The 19,736-nt window shown below is 38.1% G+C and overlaps 2 protein-coding genes across 2 annotated transcripts in view; one reads left to right on the plus strand and one right to left on the minus strand.

Annotated features, from left to right (window-relative positions):
- The first annotated feature begins 4,529 nt into the window (after nucleotides 1-4,529).
- INSM2 (INSM transcriptional repressor 2) lies at nucleotides 4,530-8,693 on the plus strand. The gene has a single exon (XM_075193614.1). The coding sequence runs from the start codon at nucleotides 6,933-6,935 to the stop codon at nucleotides 8,349-8,351; it is 1,419 nt and encodes a 472-aa protein (XP_075049715.1). The 5' UTR covers nucleotides 4,530-6,932; the 3' UTR covers nucleotides 8,352-8,693.
- Nucleotides 8,694-16,146: 7,453 nt separating this feature from the next.
- Nucleotides 16,147-19,736, minus strand: part of RALGAPA1 (Ral GTPase activating protein catalytic subunit alpha 1) — a 121,114-nt gene continuing 117,524 nt past the window's right edge. The window contains exon 40 of the mRNA XM_075192955.1: nucleotides 16,147-16,657. Within this exon, the coding sequence (XP_075049056.1) occupies nucleotides 16,512-16,657 (146 nt within the window). The 3' untranslated portion in view covers nucleotides 16,147-16,511. The remainder of the gene's footprint in view (nucleotides 16,658-19,736) is intronic.

Genomic DNA, 19,736 nt, shown 5'->3' on the forward strand with positions numbered 1-19,736 from the left:
TAAGAGAGAGAGAGAGAGAAAAGAGAGAGAGAGAGAGAAAAGAGAGAGAGAGAGAGAGAGAGAGAGAGAGAGAAAAGAGAGAGAGAGAGAGAGAGAGAGAGAGAAGAGAGAGAGAGAGAGAGAGAGAGAGAGAGAGAGAGAGAGAGAGAGAGAGAGAGAGAGAAAAAAAAAAAAAGAGAGAGAGAGAGAGAGAGAGAATGCTGTTGATGTGTGTTTTACATGATATTTTTTTTAACTCCCTGCAACTCAAAGGCTTTATTTAAATTTAGGGTATGTTGTGGTTGCTAAATTCAAAAGTGAAAGTGGTTTTAGGGATGTTAACAAAATGAATCATTGGTATTTGGATAACAGTGGTCATTGGTCATTAGAAAAATGACTGTTAATGCTCTAAATAGTAACAGCCCAAAATCACATCATTTTACCTATTTTTCATAATTTTTTATTAAATCCAGATCCAAAACCAAAACCTTTCATGATTTTGGGGCAAAAACCTGTAACAAAACCAAAATATGAAGACGTTTTAGAACCAAAACCACATCTCTAGTGTAAATCTGTGACTACAAATTTAAAAGCAATTACTATTAAACCATTTGCATCCTTAAAAAGTGCTTTAAAACAACAACATACCTATTTAGAAGACTAAAGTTGTAGCAATTTCTCAACTATATAATGTAATTCCAAACAGCAATCAATTCAGACAAAATGGCACCATGTGTCTTATATAGCGGTGTATGATGAGATGAGTGTATGCAGCTGTATGGAGAAAAGTTCTAAATTCCATTAGATAATACAGGTGTGCAGCCGTGGTGTTTATGGCCGTCAGCTGTGATTAAACTAGACCCCGAGCAGGAGCAGCACTTATGTCTGTTAAACAACGTGCTGCTGCATGCACCTGAACCTGACTTGGACGTTGCTGCACGGGAATGCTCTTACTGTACATTGCCCAGATGCATCCGCCTTTACCACACCCCATTCCTTCCCTGAAATCATAGGGTGTAGTAAGTGTCCTTTGTGCTTCAGACGACTTGGAAGTGACTCGTTCCTTGGTGTATAGTCCAGTTCTAGGCACTCACAGAATGAATGTGAGGACGATATGCAAAATAGTTTTCTTAACATACTGCTTGTCTGACTCAGCATTGAGAAATGCCTATAAATACGCAGCCGCCACCATTACTGAGTTTAGGCTTTTGGTTTCCACAATAACAGAGAACCACAAGCACTGGGGGCATCCTGCCATAGTGAAAATAAGGCCTGGGGTATTCAGCATAGGGCTGGTGCCTTTATGGAGAGGTGGGGCAATAAACAGCTTTCACTAACAGCCCTTTGATGACTTTTCCCAACCCCCCGGGATGTGGGTGCAGAGGTAATTAACAAGATTAAGACCACTGAAGCAGTGCTGGATTACATGATCTAGCGCCCTGGGTTGTACGTACGCCACCCCATAGTTGAGTCAAATAGACATCATGTGGTACCTCGCACATTCTTTTGACAATTCTCCATGCAGTAGAAGGTAGTGATAGTGGTGGTACCCAAGCATAAGCCTTCAAATGTCCAATGTGAAAAAATATTTAGAAAAAATACAATTAGGGGGGAAAACAGCGTTAAACCCGCTCTATATTGCACATTTTATGTTAATGACGGCTTACGCTGAGAATACAGTACAATATATGTACATAACTCGCTGGGGCTGGTTGAGGACTCTGGTAGAGGGGACCTGTTGCCTGTTTTATATATATGAAGAAGAGATTATTGCTTATTTTTGCATTTGCAAAAAACTTCATTAAATTATATTTAAAAAAAAAGAAAAAGAAAAAGAAAAAGAGTGAAAAATCAGGGAAAGAAAAATGATTACAAGCAATTGATAACGTCCTCAAAGAATATGAAGACACATATTACATGACAGGTCTGGGTTTTAAGCTTCAGAGCCCGCTGAGAGGGAGTGCAAATAGACACTGCAACACTTGCTATTCTTTTATTACTTCCGCCTCTACCACAGTCCACACAGCAGCACATGATCACTCCTCACCCAGCGCGCAGACCTGCAGTTTCATTTTCTTTGTTTTTACGCGCTGTGGACGTCACATGATATAATGAGTTCCGTTTGCAAAAAAACAGTTACTGTGTGTGGTTTAGTAAATAGCATAGTTATACTAAGGTGGACAGGGGTGGATGTGAACCCTCAATTGCTCTGGGCCTCTATTAGTCACCAATATTATGATCCACCACTGTACAGCGTTGTACAGAGAACTCACTCACATCAGTCCCTGCCCCATTGGGGCTTACAGTCTAAATTCCCTAACAGGCCCACACAGACTAGGGTCAATTTGGAGTATGGGAGGAAACCGGAGCACCCGGAGGAAACCCACGCAAACACGGGGAGAACATACAAACTCCTCACAGATAGGCCATGGTTGGGAATTGAACTCATGACCCCAGTACTGTAAGGCAAAAGTACTTACCCACCGTGCTGCCCCCAAGGGGGGAATTCAAATTTATACAATGTGCCACTGAACATCACCGTGATGCACTACTGTTGCATCACCGGGGGGTGCTCCGATGACTGCTCAGGGCCTCTGCATGGCACATCGCAGAGAACTGAATTGGCCCCATAGAGTGCGAGTGGCTAATGTTTTATGGTGATTTTTTTGTTTTGTTTTCACCTATTTCGAATATGACTGATAAAGAAAGAAAAAATATTATTATTTTTTATTTAATAAAGATGTGAGCATAGGCTTTGGGGAGTCATTTATTCAATTATATTGCAAATTCTATATGTGAGCATTTTTCTTTCTTTCTGGTATAAAGGGCAAAGGTCTTAGTGCCCATTGTCCATTATGCTGGGGTGGCAAAGATGCCGCTCAAGGGTTCCAGTTTTATTTACCATGGCCTTCAGGGCTGGGAGGTAGCCTCTGAAATGGGGCTGACTGCCAGTAGATCAAATACTGTATTTGCATTAAAGAATGGTTTGCCTTCATAATTGACCTCCATTCTCTTTAAAACTGTTGTCACAAGAAGGACAGCCAGTAGGTGGCAACATGTAAGTCCACTTAATGTGGTTGGTATCATTTACAAACCAAACCACAAGTAGACTTAAAAAAATGAAAAGTGAGTAAATTAGAATAAAACATTCTGCATTCATCATTTGCACTGTGTATATACAGCAAATTAGAGTGGGTCACCCTATGTGATAAATATATATCTTATTGAGCTACAGATATTGGATTCATAATAGGATTTTCTACATATCACCTAAGTACGACAGATACAAAAAAACTAAGGGTGCTTAATAATAGTATTGATTACCAAGTCTGAAGGACTAGTACAAAATAAGGTTCCTTTGAGTCCATAAATAATACATATTATGTTACTATTTATGTTAAACTTTAAAACTAGACTTCCATTGTCTTGTAGATCTATTTCTGTCTCTTGTATACCAACATAAATGTGTTATATCTCATCTATATGACACTCCTTGCACCTGACATTATCTATAACACTATTTATGTCATTTTATATGGTGTATTCGGTGAGCGGCATCATATGTATCAGTCTCGCAAAAATAAATCATTGTCTATATTTAAAGAAGATCCTTTATTTATTATAATCATATAAGTATAACCCACATACAGGTGGGTCAGCACCTAGTACCTTCACTCCTATTCTGATACACTGTTCGCTCACAAGCTACAACAGCCATGACAAAAAAAACTAAGGAATGGTCATGGGGGAATCATGGTAACAGCAACATCTCCATAACCTGCAGTGCAGCAATATATAATGGGCCTGATTCATTAAGGAAAGTTAAGCAAAAATTAGTTTTCCTACTCAAGTTTTCTGGACAAAACCATATTACAATGCAAGGGGTGCAAATTAGTTTATTATTTTGCACACAAGGAAGATACTGGCTGTTTTTCAAGTAGCACACTAATACTTGATAGCTTATTTGTACACTGAAATTTAAAGTTGATCTAGGACATGCCCTACCCCAAATATAAATCCACCATCACATTTTAAATTTACCACCCCCTCCAATGCAACATGGTTTTGCCTTACTTACTTTTGCTTAACTTTCCTTAATGAATCAGGCCCAATGTCACTGAGTGTTGGATGAGTGCCCAAATTTCCTCTCACAGGGCAGAGACATCATTTGAAGCAAAGAAAACAGTACAGAACTGTCCAAGGTAGAGACAAAAATAAGGATCAATGAACCCAAAAGGAGAACCCACAAAGGGCAGCCATAGCCAGAGAAGAGACAACAGAGCTTGTTCATACAATGGTAGATACAACTTCCTTTGAAGCACTGTGATAACATAGTCATTCATTGGTCCCCATTTGGTGCGCTGACACCCTTCCCCTCCAGTCCCAGTATACACCACTTTGATGTAGCACTTTGAAACACTCTGGTTTCCAGCACACAATGGGTCTCTTGGCAAAGGTACCCTGGTCAATTGTAGTCATCCAGCAGTTCCAATGCCAGTTGGCATCTAGGGTCCATCTAACGCACGTCTCTTGAGAAAAAGTGTCTCTGTCCCATCTTTCACTGCTTAAGGAAGTTCTGCACTTGCTCCAAATTGCCCCTAATGCTTCTCTGCCTTCTCAGACTCTGTCACTGAATGGCAAGGTCATAGCTGACTTCTAGTGTACATTACATCCTCCCTCAGTGCTACATCTTCATTATGTGCAGCTATATATCTGTATGACCTTTGTTCATTTGTCTTCTCAATTCTTATTAGTGTCTTATTAGTGTTGTCCCTTTATCTAGTCTATACTTTTCTTCCTATATTCCCCCTTATAAAACAATAACAAACAATAGCCAAAAAGGTATTGTTATCCCACCTCTTCCACTGTACTATGCTTACTTTACCATACACCATAATTGTAGTTCCCTATCCTGGCATGGTTTTCTTTATTTCCTCTTCATCTGAAAACCCCACTTTGTCTACCGTGTATTTTTATTTTAGCTCATTTTATTTGTTTCCCTTCTCCTTTACTGCTATCCCTAGGGTATGTTAAGTTTATCTTATTGGTCTCCTCCAAACTTTTTTGCTCTTAAATTGCGCCCCCACATTGCTGCTATGGTTACTATTGTGGTCCTTCTGCCTCCTTATATTCTGATTGTGCTTCCTAGTTTGCCTTCAATTTCATTCCATTGTCTTTGTCTATTTTGGTGCTTTCTTGTCTGTTCCTTTTCGCCTCGTTTGTGCTCTCTACCCCTTATTTTTACTTAATGTCCTCTCATATTACCTTGTGCTAATCGTCTGTCAGTTAGTTACATCCTCTGTGCTTCTTTATCGTGGTGCCTTCTTGTTTAAATTGTTCGCTTGTTAGCCCTTGTTTACCTCCTTTTTATTTTGTGCCTTCTCCGTGTCTTCCTCCCCTCCTTCACCTGGTACCATAACCATTTTTGAGTTCCCATTGGGGTTCACTGTGCCTTCTATTGGCCTTCTCTGTGCTCCCATTGCCTGGTGGCTTCTTGTCTGATTATTCTCCCATGATACCTGCCCCTGTTGGAGATGTGTCCCACAAGTTGGCAGGAACACTATTTGGCAAACATCGGATCCTTCCGAAGTTCAATATAATTCCTTCTACTACAATATACTATGCTATTGCTAAAAGGCAGCGTTGTGATCTAGGTAAGGGGAAAAGCTCCTGCAGTCGCCTGCTTCCGTTTTTTAAGCTGGTTTAACATGGTAAATATAATGCTATCTCCTTTACTAGAGAGGGAAGTGCCTTCTGAGCCATCGACCCTATTGCTCACATCTAGAGATGGTCTATTTTAAGCGATACATGTTGCTGGGATAAAACTGACTATATATATTGTGTGTTGAATTTAAGCAGTATTAAACAGAGCTCACGACAGAGTGGTTATATTAAACTTATACTGTATTCCTTATCATTTATTTTTTTTAATCATCACAATGATTTGTATTCAGCTTTGCAGCTCCACAGTATATGGACATTGATATAAAAATAGAAAAAAAAAATGTAATACAGGCTAAAACTACTTTGGCACATAATACCGATACAAAATAAATAAGAATCCTACAATACTTAAAGTCACGTCTGTGAATACAAAGTCTATGCAATTTGCATGGTACAAAAACATCAATACTACTGATCTACATTGTTTCTTTAATTCCAGATGTATTTCACTTTTTTGTCGCAATGAACTCGAAAGGGAAATATCTGAACAATTGTGGTACATTTTTATAGTTTTTTCATCCAAAAAAAAGTGCTTGGATAACACACTATTATTTGTTTGTTTGTTTTGTCACTGGGATTTTGAATTTCACTGCTAAACTTAAAACTTTTAGAAACAACCAGTGGGAATGACTACTGTTCTGTCTGGTAGTGTAAGGGTTAACGTGCCTTTGGAGTGTTTGGAGAAGTTTATAGTACATATTAAAATAATATAGGTGTGGATCAGACATCCCTGATAGGAAGGATAACGTGACAACTACCTTCTGTTGATATTCACAATACAGTATAATGTATCCCGAGTCCAATCTGCAAATGTTGGCTACCGAAAACCACTTGTTGAAGGAAGGGTTAAATGCAAAAATATAGAACGGTGTCAAAGCAATGGATATAAATTGCGTTTGCTGATCCAATAATGTACTTATTTCTAAGTAACCTCACAGCATGTCTTTGTCTGCTGTCCATCCTTCTTACTTTTTTTGTTTGTACCAGGGCAACATTGATTTAAATCCTTATGATCCACCCATCAGCTTTCATCCAACTCCTGATTGGCTGCTGGTTTATTGCTTAGATGTGAATGAATTGCATACCGCGTGCCTTAGTATAAAATCAATGATCGATGCTGTCAAGATACAGTTGTCACCCCCCCAGTCTCGTCGAACTGTGTCTAATGCATTTGCACCTAGCAAAATATCCTGTATCCTGCAGTCTGCGAAGCTCTTTCAGTCTGCAAAATGCCGAGGGGATTTCTTGTAAAGAGGAACAGGCGACCCTGTGGCTCGTATAGAATTCCTTTTGAGGACACTGGACCTCCCCAACCTCTGCCCACACCATCAGTGGTGGATGCCTTGGAACCCTATACCCCCATCATGCCCCCTAGATCAGAGGCTATAGCAGGAATTACGAACAAGGAAAAGCAGCCACAAATCCATCATGAAGATACACAACGAATAACCAACGAAGTTTCTGCTATCAAAACCAGTGGAGGGTTGGAAGGAGTAGAGCACTGGACCCAGCTTCCCCACAGCCCGATGCAGCCCGTGGGTTTGGAAATAAAGAAAACTTTCTTCCAGAGATATCTCAGTTCTCCGGCTACTGCAGAGTCCTTCCCAGTGGCGTCCTCCTTTACTCCAATGGAGAAGCTTCTCTCTCATCATAACCATTTCCTGACACCTGAATCAAAGTCACCTGCAAACCTGTGTTCTCGGGAAGCTCCAAGATCCAACAAACTCACCCTTAAGAAACATAAAGTCAGCAGGAAGTTGCACTTTGCGGATGATGTGACCATTTCTCCTGTGCTGGGATTAAAGATCAAAGCGGAGGAACCAGAAGCCAAAGCCCGCAGCCCCCTGGTCAAGCGCCCCCCGCTTGGGGAGTTTATCTGTCAGCTGTGTAAAGAGCAATACCCGGACCCTTTTGCATTAGCTCAGCACAAGTGCTCCAGGATTGTCCGTGTTGAATACAGATGCCCAGAGTGTGATAAGATATTCAGCTGCCCTGCAAATCTGGCTTCGCATAGAAGGTGGCATAAGCCCAGGACATTGGCAAATGATGGGCAAGTGGGGAAGAAGATTCAGATCCCACTGGAGGGTAAAGAGAACAGCACCGGTCTCAACGCAACACTGAGCTTGTTAGAGAACTCACGCTTTCAGCACCAGCAGAGTGTGGACAGCTCTCAGCTCTCCGATCAGCACCTGCGAGCAGGGAACAGCTCTTTACAGAGCAGAGAGGACAACGAGACTCCAGTGTCTCAAAGCGCCTCAGACGAGGGCGAGGAAGACGCCTTTCACTGCCCGTACTGTTACAAGAGGTTCCGCAGACATGCGTATCTACGCAAACACCTGCTCACTCACCAGCATTACAGCCCATTGGAGAGGGGGCAGCTCACCTACCCCTGCACCCTCTGTGGAGTTCATTTCCCTTCCATGGACATTAGAGACAAACACAGACTGTGGCACGCAGTGAGAGAGGAGCTTCTTCTCCCTCTGGAAGAGGCTCTGGTGGCTGAAGGTGGACAGCAAATATTTCCCTGTGAACTTTGTCCTACTGCTTTCTTTAGCTCTCCTGGGCTCACCCTACACATGAACAAGTGTCATTCATCCGAGAACAGACCAGGTCCCCCGCCACAGATTGCGCTCGGACCTGCCTGTTGAAGGCATTAAATTAGATGGCACCATCTGTATGTGCGCACAAGGGTGTAAAAAAATAAAGTCAAAATGTATTTTGTATCATATTTACCAAATTAACGTTTTAAATAGTTTTAGCTTTTAGAAGTATTAGCACCAGCCCGTGAGATTCCCAAAGCATACTGGTGGTATTTTGCGGTTTTAATTATTGAAATAGATTTAATTCTTAAAGTATGTGCAAATTGTATGTAAAACTTATATTGGAGCAAAGTATTACTATCCAAAGTTCAAGTATATTTATGTTTCTTATCGAACATGTCAACATCTTTATTCCATGTTTAAAAGGAAATAAACCAAAGGTCTTGTGTACATTTTGAGCTTCTGTGTTGTTTGTATGTGGGGGATTTAGAAAAATCGAGTAGTTTTAGATACAATGTTATCAATGAGAGCAGATTTGACTATATGTAAAACAAAAAAAATAGCAATACAATAAAAAAGGTAACAATTTAATTGAGCTATCTAAATTATCTTTAATGTGAAAAATGTAGGATTACATATAAAACAAGTGACACACTATTAATTTCTGCTTTGTAGAATTCTTATAACAAATCAACACAATCAGCTTTTTAAGTTACTATTTATAATAACATACTTAAACTCTAATGTAATAAATCCCAGAGGGCCCATATAAAGCAGTATTAAGTACTTAACACAATAGAACAACCTATGAATGTGGTGCAGGCTTTTGTAACAATACAAAAAACAATTATCTTTTGTGAAGATTTAATGGTTTGCTTTTCAACAATATGTTGTATAGACTTAAAACATTATGTGAAATCCTTTCAATTGTGTTCAGATTAAAAAATTCTGAGAGGGGCCTTTTCTAATCTATATAATAAAGGTTAATATATATATATATATATATATATATATATATGTATGTGAGTGTGTGTGTGTGTGTGTGTGTGTATATATATATATATATATATATATATATATATATATATATATATATATCTATATTTAATAAATATATACACATATATCACTTTGTAAGTATGACATTGTCATGCTAATTTATCATGTAATGTCTTGTTTCACATCCAAACTAAAATATATAAATAGCATAAATCATAATGGAATGTTTATTAGAATTATGAATAAGAATTATGCTATTGTGTTTAATATAAAATAATGCACTTGTTTATCAACTGAGCTATTTGAAAGGCAATGATATGGCAGTACATTGAAATATTATCAGAATACTTGTGGAACAAATACAGATTGCATTTGTTGACAAATAGGTTTCAGAATAAAGTGTGATATTTATAAATGTATGTTCACTCACTGAGTAATTGAGTCCATTTAGTATTACTGTAATCCTAAGCATTAAACAGTTTTATTGGGGCTTTACATTTATTTTTTTGGCCTAGTTGTACCCTTTTAGATAGACAGATATGTTACACATTGGCCCATAGTTAAAACAATGTCTGAACAGTAAGGAACAATATAATATATGTGTATAATAAAGGCCAACACAAGGAACGTGCACAATGATTTTACATTTAAGTACTGCAAAATTTAATTAACTTTAAGGGCAAAATGAGCCAGTTTTCACTTGGTAATTTTTTAGGTAGAATTATCAATCCATGTAACAAAGTTTAAGAAAAGTCTTATAGATTTACATTAGGGGGCATGATATTCCTTATAATGCACAAGTTAAAATTACAATTTTCCAAAATCAAATACAGAAGTGATGCTAGTAGGTACAAATGGATGATGCAACTACTTATCAATATTATGAACAGACTATCACACTATACACACACTTCAAGGCACTTGCAGCGTAGTCTGCATTGTATTCAAAACGACCCCCTTTAGTTTCAAGGTGTTCGCTAATGTAAAAAATGGTTCAACTTTTTTCTTTTCTTTTCAGGTTACTACAGGTAGAGATGGCTACAAGGACAATTCCAGAGGCATCAGTCACCAGGGGGTAAATGTATCAAGCTGTGAATTTCCAGTAGGTTTGAAAAGTGGAGATGTTGTCTATAGCAACCAATCAGATTCTAACTGGCAATTTGTAGAATGTACTAAATAAATAACTACAATCTGATTGGTTGCTATAGATAACATCTTCACTTTTTTCGAACCCGTCGGAATCTCTCAGCAATACTCGTAAGACTTGGCATATGCTGTGTCTCAATTCTACAGACGAATTGGTTCAAAATACACGTACTAGGACATATAAACAAACTGTAAAAACCCTTTGCTAATAATATATTATTGTTACTGGTCGCACTTAAAATAATGAACATTTTTCTCGGTTCACTTTACACTTATGCAATCTTGTCCTCATATATAATCCATAGGTGTAATTTCCCTTCAATGTATTTTAATATCCCAAGTCTCTATGGCAAGTCAATTAATCCACAAATGACCTTGTGAAAAAAAAAAAAAAAGTCCATCAAACCAGAGTTGTTAAAAAGGATTACAATATACACAAAGAAAGTGGTAAGAATAGTTTATTGTATTATTAAATAGGACGTGTTTTTTTTTTTTTTTCCATTTTCCAGCCCTTTACAATTGGGCAGAACAAGGCGTGAAATGATATAACATGCTGAGATCTCTGGCTAGATACACATGCAGGTCACAGAATAAGCCATGTGAGAGAATCATTACAGCTCTTATATGGCAACGCAGAGACATCCGGACATGTGTCAGGGCTAGCAGCCCCAGTCAACGCATGTATCAGCCCAACACACGTTTATGTTCAAAAACTTCACAATAAAAAAATAATGACAAACTGTAGAAACGTACTACTGTGTACTTCATAAAATGGTAGAAGAAAGTGAACCATGGTGTTTTACATTACCTATATTACATCTATGTCCTATGGATCACCTTATTCAGCTGTGTTTCACTGCAGTATTTAACATCTATACAATGTGATGAAGTCAACTTCCTTTAATGTAGTTGCAGCAAACAAATGTGCCCTGAGTATGAAGCAGCAATCAATATATTTTAATTTAGGCATGGCAACCATTGCTGAGCTAAATTACACACGGTTTTCATGCAGCCATTGGTATTATGGGATTTAAACAAACACCAAGTAGAGCAGGATTAGGCAACATGCAGCTCTCCCAACTGTTGGGGAAGTATTTGTTCCAGCATGTACTGAAAGCCTCAGTTTGGCAAAGCATCTTGGGACTTTAATTTCTACAAGAGCTGGGGACCTCAAGCTGGTATGGTATACAAGTACAGGCAGGGTGGCTGTAAGGAATGGCCAAGACTTTTATACCACAACAACTGGACGGCAAAATGTTGCCTATCTCTGAGCTACGAGGACAAAGATTGACAATTCATGCGATAGTTTAATAAACTTACGGTGCAAAGATTCTCAATATTTGACTTTGGGACAACTAACAGGGCAGAGGCTTCCTTCAGTGCAGCTGTGTTAAGTGCTATAAATATCCCATGGATCACCAACTATAACCAGTTGCAATTGAAAATAGATGTCCTATGGGTCAGGGCTGAGAAATAGTAATATAGATGATAGATTGGTTCTCTAACCTAATTTTCAATGTTTGCTTTCTGGATTTCATGTCACAATTAACAAGGCAGGTGAACGTTGCAAAATAGCTGATCTATGGATCAATTTATCCGCCTTCCTAAGGTAAAAGCCACAAAACATGCATGAAGTATAACTGAAAATCTAAGTTTAGGTGGAGTTAAATAAGTTCATATAAGAATAAAATTGTATCTAATCTGGATGCTCTGTTCACCAGACCTGTAGGGATCCCGATGGCTGTAATGGTCCAATGCTGAACTTCTATAGCCTATTTCCGCTATGGCTGTTTGAAGCAGGCCAAGTTGGCGCTGAAGCTTGCTAATGGGAAGTTCACATGGTAGTGACACCATTGCCCTCTCAGCCTACTTGAAATAGGCCAAGCGGTAATGAGGTGAGAGGAGTGTGTCATAGGACTATTAAAGCCAGGGGGCCATGACAGAACGAGAGACAGAGAAACAGAGCGAGAGAGAGCAAGAGAGAACACCTAAGATAAGTAAAAGTGGTTGAACTTGTGAAAACAGATCTAGAAAAATTATAGCACCAATTTAAAAGTACTACTCAGCACACGGATGTTATTAGAAAATATAATATATTGCACTTGTGATATGACATGTGATGTTACAAAGGTTGCAAATGCCTATGATGGACAAGATAAACTTTGCACTCTGCAGTACACTGTGCACAGAGAACTTCAATATTCATTCACCTGACGCTATTACGTAAAGGTCGTTCTTCCAATTGACAATATGACCTTTTCTGTCAGTGTTAAAACAAAATTGTGCTCTACACTAAGAAAGTTTATTTTTATTTGGCAGCAAAGCAATTAGCTGTGCCTTAAGATGGTTGAAAAAAAAATAAAAAATGATCAATAAAAAATGGCTTTTGTGTGATCACTCAAATACAGTAGAGTATTGTGCTTGCAGATATTAAATATGCAATATATGATTACAAACGTGCAGTAAACACTCAAACAAGGGTAACCATTATAGTGTAGCTAGCATAGTTTTTGTTAGTTCCTAGTTACTTAGTGTTAGGTTTTGATAGTTCTATTGTAGAGGGATGCTGTCATTAATTATTTAATCAACCATGTTTGCTGTTTACATTCTATGGGGGGGGGGGGGGGGGAGAAATGATGTTAGTGGCTAAACATCTATGAATCTTAAACATCCTTGACCCAACTGTTTAGCATTAGTTCCTCGGATAAATATTTCTTCAAATCCCGTGGTTGGAAAAATGCAGCTATTATTTAAAATAAAAGGAAATTAAGGCAATTAACTTTTTTAGTGCAAAAATGCAATTATGTCCCTATTATGTCCCCATTATAAATAATGTAGAGGGGTCAGTGGACCCCTCAACTTGTTTTAAACAAAACAATGACACTTGTCCAAAGCAGCATAAGCAATAGATGATGAACAGCCCTTTTAAAAGAAAAAGTGGTTGGGAAGGGAAAGGTCTCGTGTGCCTGTACAAATTGTAATGACTTATGGTTGGTAATGTACAGGTGGAGCAGAGCAGATGAACAGAATGATTCAATGACTGACACTCACAGCACTGTACTTCCAGTTAGTTAGTAACACTGAGTGGTCGGTGTTAGTGTGCAGTGATCTGTTGTGTTCTGTATAGTGTGGGAGGCACCAAATGTCCAAGTAATTTGTGCTCATTTGTATTCTCATCAGACACAACTAGCCAATCATGGATTATTTTGTGGTTTGAGCTTTGAGAAGCGGATGCACTGGAGCTCTGATGTAATAAAGCAGAGAGCGTGCAGAGATTTGTGTGGGCGCACATGCAATGAGGTCATCTGAATCCACCTCTTCCCTGCAAATATAATACTCACACCGAGACAGTGCAAGGACCATCTGTGAAAACTTATATATTGTCCAATATTGCTTTTAAAGGGTTTAAAAGCAAAAAAAAATAAAAGTAATATAAACACAAGTAATCCAATACAGAGTGGTTTAATGGTTTCTTATTTGCAGTCACTGTAGCGATGGCACATCTGCAAAGCTTGGAGCCTGAGCTTTCACAGAACATATTTGTTTCTTCATGGACATTTAACATAATATGTCTTTGACCACCCTGCAATGTCCTGCATAGGATGTTCAGAGTTTCCTACAGACACCCACTCTGAAATTTGCAGTCACTGAAACAAACAAGTTATATAGACATTTCCATATTTTTCTGCAAAGTCTCTCAATTAGAATTGTGAATCCACCGAGTCATGGGTTTGAGTACAAAAATGTGTATTTTGCCATCAGGAATTCAAGCTCCCATTCAATATATAATTGTCTATAAAATATTAAAAAATATGTATATAAAACACAAAAATGAAGGCAAACTCTATAACAAAATAGACAACTTCTTAAAATGCGCACAAGACATCCAGCATTAACGGATGTCTTTTAAAACCAGGTTTTATTCAACCATAAATGGATAACCTCAATGGTTTCCTTAGACATTACTTACTATCCATTTAGTATGCTAGGTAAGTACACCAGGAGGTAAATGTATCAAGCTGAGAGTTTTCCGGCGGGTTTGAAAAACCAATCAGATTTTAGCTATCATTTATTTAGTACATTCTACAAAATGATAGCTAGAATCTAATTGGTTGCTATAGGCAACATCTCCACTTTTCAAACCCGCCGGAAAACTCTCAGCTTGATACATTTACCCCCAGATCTTTACATGTTTATTCAACAATGCTAAAAGAAATGCTTCTGTGAGACAGTGTAGAGCTAAACTTAATGTGATTAGAGGTTCATAAAACAAACATGGCAAACAGACCAGTGAAAACACAATCTATTTTGCAAGTTAATGTATTACCGTTAAATAAATGCCTTAATTTCCCAAACAACTGTATCTGAGACACAAGCCAGTGTCAGCAGCATGATGTTAATCATCGTAATAATGAGTTTTGACCACTTTGCTGATCGTGTGTTACATTTTCAGATACATGAGACGAGTATCACAACTGACCCGAGATACTTTGTAATTACATTTTTCATAGGACTTTAAAATCATATCTTAATGTAAATAAGGGTTGTATATTTATTATTAGTGACACAAATGAACACACTGCATCCATTAGGACATTCATGACCTAACAGGATGAGCGACATGACAAATGTAATAAACAGTGCTAAACAAGGTTACAAAAAAAAAATGGAATAAAAGCAAACATATGACAATGCGGAGAATGGCATAAAACAGTACTATCCACAGTCTGCAGGTGAAATGTTATCAGACCAGTCTCTGCTCAGTCCTTTGGCATCTCTAGAAAAGGTACTAGAAGCTTGAAAGATTCTGTTAAAAGATGTTCTTCCTTTAGCGGGAGAGGCTTCGGCCAGCCCAGTGATTCAAGAGGTCATACGACACCTTTATAAGATTAGCAAATTCAGCAGTTTAGTAATGTATAGTCATGGCACTTGAAATTTTCCATTGCATATACAAGGCCATGTGTATTGAACAAACCTAACAGCAACAAGTTTAACCAATATTGATTCCAGCATATAAAAGCATACTAAAACCTTAAAGGACACTTCCTCATCAAGGAGAGACTCTTCTCTATTACAAAGAAAAAAGAAAACACACAGATCCGCATCACTGTTCCTCCTTCTACGGACTAACGGGGCCAACAGAAAAAGGACATCCTTTCAAAATGAACATTGCTATATTTTGCAAAATGAACCAGTAAAAAAAAAAAAAAAAATCGAAAGAAAAAAAATTATATATATATTTTCATTCAAAATAATACAGTTAATACACTTATAAAAATATTGAGTGAGTAGCTTTTACATTACTTATTTCTCTGGAATCTCTTGCTTCATTGGACCAAAATATGATATGCATATATATAATATATATATATATATATATATATATATATATATATATATATATATAAAATATACATATATATATATATATAAAGTATATATATATATAAAGTATATATATATAAAAGATATATGTATAAAGTATATATATATATATATATATATATATATAAAAGATATATGTATAAAGTATATATATATATATATATATATATATATATATATATATATATATATATATATATATATATTATCTTTTAAGTCCAGATCAACAAATAGTATTTATGGAAAATTTTAAAGGTGGTCCAAAGAAAATACAAACCCAGCTGAACAAATCTTAAACAGTAGGAAGAGGCAAGAATATCATCAATAAATAATACAGCACAGTGCGTGCAAAGATAAAGTAAAAACAAAACCATTAAGCTGGCTAACATTTCGGTCGGATTTATATTGAAAATAAACCAACAATGTCAGATTGCTAAAAGCTGCAAAGATATACATATGGCACCCTGCATTGTACATAACTTAAAACCACAGAGTTTTTTTTTTTAGACTGAAAATTTAAAATTTATATCTAAAAGTCCAGTGTTATTCACTCAAATAAAACAGAAGTATAAAAAACGTAGAATAAAAGCACAGGGAGTGTGACCTTGCCCACAAGAGGCCAAGTAAATGTGAGGTGCCTGACTCTTCCCACACATGGCAATGCCCATTATCTTTATTTAAAAAAAAAAAAAGAAAAAAGAAAAAAATCTGGACAATCCAGGGAGGTGAAGATAAAAACTAGGACTTGTTGGCAGAGCCAGAGGATCGCCTTAGCTTAATGGACATGCGACTTTTGCTGGTCCGTGGTAGCATAGGGGATGCCAATTCTGAGCCGTCACCCTGAGTCAATAAGATCTCATCCTGCTCATCTGCAGGGCAAGTGCCTGGAAAATAAAACACACATTTAATGGCAAACCGACCATAAAAATATTTTATATCCAAAAGCATAAGTTGAATTAAATGAGGGCAACTTTACAGGTGCAAACTATTTCACCAAGTTACATTTTATCTACACAGGGAAAACAATAATCAAGCACAATATGCATATCAAATGTTACTGAGAGATAGGGCTTGATTCATTAAGAAAAGAAAAGCAAAAAAAAAAAAGCACTAACTTTGCACCTTGACAAAACCATGTTGCATTTGATGGAGAGGTAAATTTAAAAGATTGGAACAGATTTATAGTTGGGGTAGGGCATGTCCTAGATCAACTTAAAATTGCAATGTAAAAATAAAGCTATCAAGTATGTGGGCTACATGAAAAAAGACAGTCATTTTCTTATGTGCAAAATAATAAACTAATTTGCACCCCTTGCATTGTATCATGGTTTGTCCAGGAGAAAACTTAATCCTTTTTTTGCCTTATTTTCCTTAATGAATCAGGCCCATGTAGATTGCTCCTCCATAAAATCATTTAAAAATGAATAAAATAAAAAGGTATAAATGTGATCCTGCATTTCCAATAGACCATCAATTACACTGTAACTGTGAAAACTTTTAATCTTCTATGTTAACAGACCAGCTACCTGCAGAAGTGCTCCCACACTGAAAAGTGCCACTGGAGGAAATCTCGTCCTATCTCGATTTCCTCCGCTATAAATTCATCCTTTCATCTTACAGCACTGCCCTTTCTATTGCCAAACAAACATTCTTCAAATCTCTAACATCCACCCAGACTTCTAACCTACCTTCAACTTCTCTGCCCACCTGCACCTCCACCCCCTTCCTCCCTCACAGCCCATGATTTTGCCACCTATTTCAAAGACAAAATCTACACCATTTGGCGAGATATTTCCTCATGCCAAATTCTACTCACTCCACCCACCTTTACCTACACTCCCCAATTCACCCTTAATTCATTCTCTCCAGTAACCGAAGACGAAGTCTCTTCACTCATCTCACCCTGCAACTTGTCCCTTTGACCCCATTCCCTCTCAACTTCTCCGCTCCCTCTCCTCCACTGCATGCCCACCTCTATCTCTCCTCTTCAACCTGACTCTGTCCACTGGCACATTTCCCTCCTCCTTTAAACATGTGCTCATCTCACCAATTCTAAAGAAAACATCACTCAATCCTGTCTCTCTCTCTCTCTCTAACTACCGCCATATTCTCTCCTCCCATTTGCCTCCAAACTACTTGAGCGATTAGTGTACAAACGTGTCTCACTTTCTCTCCTCTCATTCCATTCTCAACTCTCTGCAATCAATCAGGCTTCTGCCCCCAACATTCCACTGAAATTGCTCTCACAAAAGTGATCGATGATCTACTTACTGCAAAATCTAATGGTCATTTCTCCATACTCATTCTCATGCACCTCTCTGCTGCTTTTGACACTGTTGATCACCCTCCTCTCCTACAAACCCTTCACTCCATTGGCCTTTGCAAACACAGTTTTTTCCTGGTTCAGTTCCTACCTATCGAACCGCTGCTTTAATGTTTCTACCTCTGACACATCCTCCCCTCCACTCCCACTATCTGTGGGGAGCCCTTTACCTTTTTCATTGTACACCTCTTCTCTTGGGGCATTAATTCACTCATTTGGCCTCCAATACCACCTCTACGCTGATGACACCTAAATCTATATCTTTTCCCCGACCTCTCTCCTTCGGTACTATCTCTTGTAACCGTCTTTCTGCTATCTCCACATGGATGTTCTACCCGAAGCTCAACATGTCCAAAACAGAGCTTGTTATTTTCCCTCCAGCCAGAGTGACCACATCCCCTCAAATCTCCTTCACTGTCATTAACACTATAATTTCCTCAGTCTCCCAAGCCCACTGCCTTGGTGTCACACTTGACTCCTCCCTCTGCTTTATTCCTCACATCCAGACTCTCTCCCACACTCCTGTCGACTCCACCTTAAAAACATTACTAGAATATGCTCTTTTCTTACTCAACATGCTACCAAAACTTCCTCTCTCACCACTCCACATCTGCTGCACCACTTTGCAAATCTCTACACTGGCTTCCTGTGTCCTCCAGAATCTAATTCAACTTACTCATACTTACCTACAAAGCCCTCAACAACACTAGCCCTGCATACTTCTCAAATCTCATATCAAAATACTCTCCCTCCCGCCCTCTTAGATCTACCTCTGACCTGTCTCGCCTCTGGTAACCACCTCTCACTCGCGCCTACAAGACTTCTCTCGTGCTGCTCCCGACTTGTGGAATTCCTAACCACGCTCAATCAGACTTTCCCACAGCCTTCAAATCTTTAGAGGTCATCTCTGATAACACTATTCACACTAATGCACCCTCATAACTGTCCCAATCTCCACTCTGTACCACATGTTTCAGCTGTGCCCTCTTCCACTTAGAATGTAAGCTCTCTAATGAGCAGGATCCTTCATACCCTTTGTTTTCATGCCTGATTTTATTTTGTTTGCCTTGTATGTCCCTGTTTTATGTATATATTGTTTTCCCTACTGTATGGTGCTGCGGAGCATTGTGGCACCTTACAAATCTACGATAATAATAATAGGTTTGAATTTGAGTGCTACGGATATAGTATATTAATTGTGTATATCTTTCTATAATAATTTAGTAAACCATATGGGTTCAATATATTCTGCACAGAGATCATCAATCTTTACATATTTGCATTTATTTATATAAGTAACATAATGAGAATAGTTGCCAAGAGGGTTCACCTAGGTGAGTCTTAAACCATAATCTAAACTGGAGAGAGCAGCAGTTAGACTGCTGCCCATGGTCATAATCCTTTATGGCTTTCACTGTGTCTTCACTACTTAGACAGTTTTGCTTTTAAAACAACACTTATAAATAACGTTTGTTGCTAAATATGTGATGTTAATTCTCCTGAACAGATGAATGTAATTAAAAGAAGGAATACTCCCTTTAAAAAGGGCAACTATCCAGATGGAATAATACTGCTTGAAAAAGTCTGTTCATCAGACGAAACGCGTCGCCTTGTTTTATGTTGCCTACCACTATCTGAGT

Source organism: Mixophyes fleayi, chromosome 12 (genome assembly GCF_038048845.1).
Source record: "Mixophyes fleayi isolate aMixFle1 chromosome 12, aMixFle1.hap1, whole genome shotgun sequence".
NCBI classification, from domain to species: Eukaryota; Metazoa; Chordata; class Amphibia; order Anura; family Limnodynastidae; genus Mixophyes; species Mixophyes fleayi.

Bases quoted from the DNA above. Each gene is read 5' to 3' on its own strand.
- INSM2 (XM_075193614.1), top strand. From the start codon at position 6,933: ATGCCGAGGGGATTTCTTGTAAAGAGGAACAGGCGACCCTGTGGCTCG.